The sequence below is a fragment of the Chiloscyllium plagiosum genome, unplaced genomic scaffold (assembly GCF_004010195.1).
Source record: "Chiloscyllium plagiosum isolate BGI_BamShark_2017 unplaced genomic scaffold, ASM401019v2 scaf_9129, whole genome shotgun sequence".
Classification (NCBI taxonomy): Eukaryota; Metazoa; Chordata; class Chondrichthyes; order Orectolobiformes; family Hemiscylliidae; genus Chiloscyllium; species Chiloscyllium plagiosum.
Window position 1 is genome coordinate 1 of NW_025214474.1, and position 1,969 is coordinate 1,969.

The following is a 1,969-nucleotide window of genomic DNA, read 5'->3' on the forward strand; positions in this document are numbered from 1 at the left end:
GTGGCACCCTCACTCTCAGTTATAACACTCTCCATGACACCCTCACTCTCAATTATAACACTCTCTGTTACACCCTCACTCTCAGTTATAACACACTCTCTTGACACCCTCACCCTCAGTTATAACACACTCTCTGTGACACCCTCACTCTCAGCTATAACACTCTCCCTGTTACACCCTCTGTCTCGGCGTCTGGTTTTGTGTTGGGCTCGGGCTCTGATTTCCAAGTTTTGTTGTTTCTCTTCTTGTAGGGTCACTCCAGAGGATTGCCCTGACTGTTCAGAGGGCGAAGTGGGACCGTACGGGTGTGCAGCTGCCAATCCGAGTGTATCCTGTTGCCCGGTGAGCTGTGGGCTGTGAACTGGGGAGGGTCTCTGTGGCTACGCACCACGCGCTCCCACTGGCACACCAGCTTGGGGTATGAGCTGGTGGCAATTCAGCATTTCACCCTGATGCCCGTTTGTCATCACTCAATCTCTGTTACTAATTTATTGACACTGGGACTATATGAGGGCTGTCCTTTCAGTTCTGTTTCCTGACTCTGATCCCTTCACCTCCTCGACATGGGAACAGCAAAAAATTGGTGCAGGATTTGGCCACTCGGTCCTGCACTGCTGCTATCCCATTCACTGTGATCCTTGCCTGATCATCCATTTCAGTCCCCGCCTTCTCCCTTTCATCTCCTTTGGCCCAGGATCTCTATGCCTTGCTCAGTGGCCCAGTGGTGAGCACGGCTGCCTCACAGCGCCAGGGACCCGGGTTCGATTCCAGCCTCGGGCGACTGTCTGTTGCACATTCTCCCCCCGCGTCTGCGTGGGTTTGCTCCCGGTGCTCCGGTTTCCTCCCACGTTCCAAAGCTGCGCAGGTCAGGGTGGATCGGCCACGGGAAACTGCCCCTTAGTGCGCAGGCCGGGTGATAGATCACCTGTGGGGACTCCATTGAGCAGCCATCTTGTGAGTGGGATGCTGGGGTTGGCTCAGCGTGGAGTCAGCTGTCCCCTCGCCCCAGTCACAGGGTGTGGAACGTGACTGATGAGATTGCCAGTCACTCTGAGCGCCTCAGACTGGGCCGTCCTGCACTGAGGTGAATCCAGCCCGTGTCGTCTTCCCCCACAGGAGTCGCATTGCTGAAGGCCTCTGGGCCCTGCTCCTGTCCATTGCTCACTTCCTCCTGGCTGTTGTGAAGATGTGTCGACAGGCTCTGGTGAAGAACAGGTATCTCTCTCTCTCTCTGTCTCTCTCTGTCTCTCTCTCTCTGTCTCTGTCTCTCTCTCTCTCTGTCTCTCTCTCCCTCCTCCCCTCTTCCTAATGTGGTCATGCTGCGTTCCACTCTCCCACAATCCCCAGCCCAGCGTCTCCATCAGGAACTCTAAGCTTCCTGGCTCGCGTCCAGTTTTGTTCCTCTTCTGTTTCATTCATGGCCCCTGGGCATTGTTTATTGGCCCGTCCCTAACTGCCCCCCTTGTGAAGGTGGGGGGGGGTGAGCTGCCTGCTCGAACCACTGCAGTCCCGTGTGGTGGAGGGACCCCCCCGCCCCCCCACACACACAGCGCCCTGAGGGAGGGAGGCCCAGGATTCTGACCCAGCGACCGATATATTTCCGAGTCGCGGATGGTGAGGTGCTCAGAGGGGAACTTGCAGGGGGTGGTGTTCCCATGTACCTGCTGCCCCTTGTCCTTCCCGATGGAAGTGGCCGTGGGGTTTGGAAGGTGCTGTCTGAGGAGCCTGGGGGAGTTGCTGCAGTGCGTCTTGTCGATGTTACTGAGCGTCGTATACTTTCTCACACACACTGACAGACAGACTCTCTCTCTCTCTCACACACACACACACACACACACACACACACACACTCCCTCTCTCTCCCTCTCTCTCTCTCACACTCTCTCTCTCTGTCTCTCTCTCTCTCACTCTTACACACACACACATGTATACATTCACAAATACATCTACACGCAGACTCACTTTCTTT

The 1,969-nt window shown here is 55.8% G+C and overlaps 1 protein-coding gene across 1 annotated transcript in view; it reads left to right on the forward strand.

Annotated features, from left to right (window-relative positions):
* Positions 1 to 251: 251 nt before the first annotated feature.
* Positions 252 to 1,969, forward strand: part of LOC122547907 (cell wall integrity and stress response component 1-like) — a gene marked incomplete at its 5' end in the record, with an annotated part of 3,009 nt that continues 1,291 nt past the window's right edge. Inside the window, 2 exons of the mRNA XM_043686466.1 lie at positions 252 to 342; positions 1,117 to 1,215. Coding sequence (XP_043542401.1) covers positions 252 to 342; positions 1,117 to 1,215 — 190 coding nt within the window. The remainder of the gene's footprint in view (positions 343 to 1,116; positions 1,216 to 1,969) is intronic.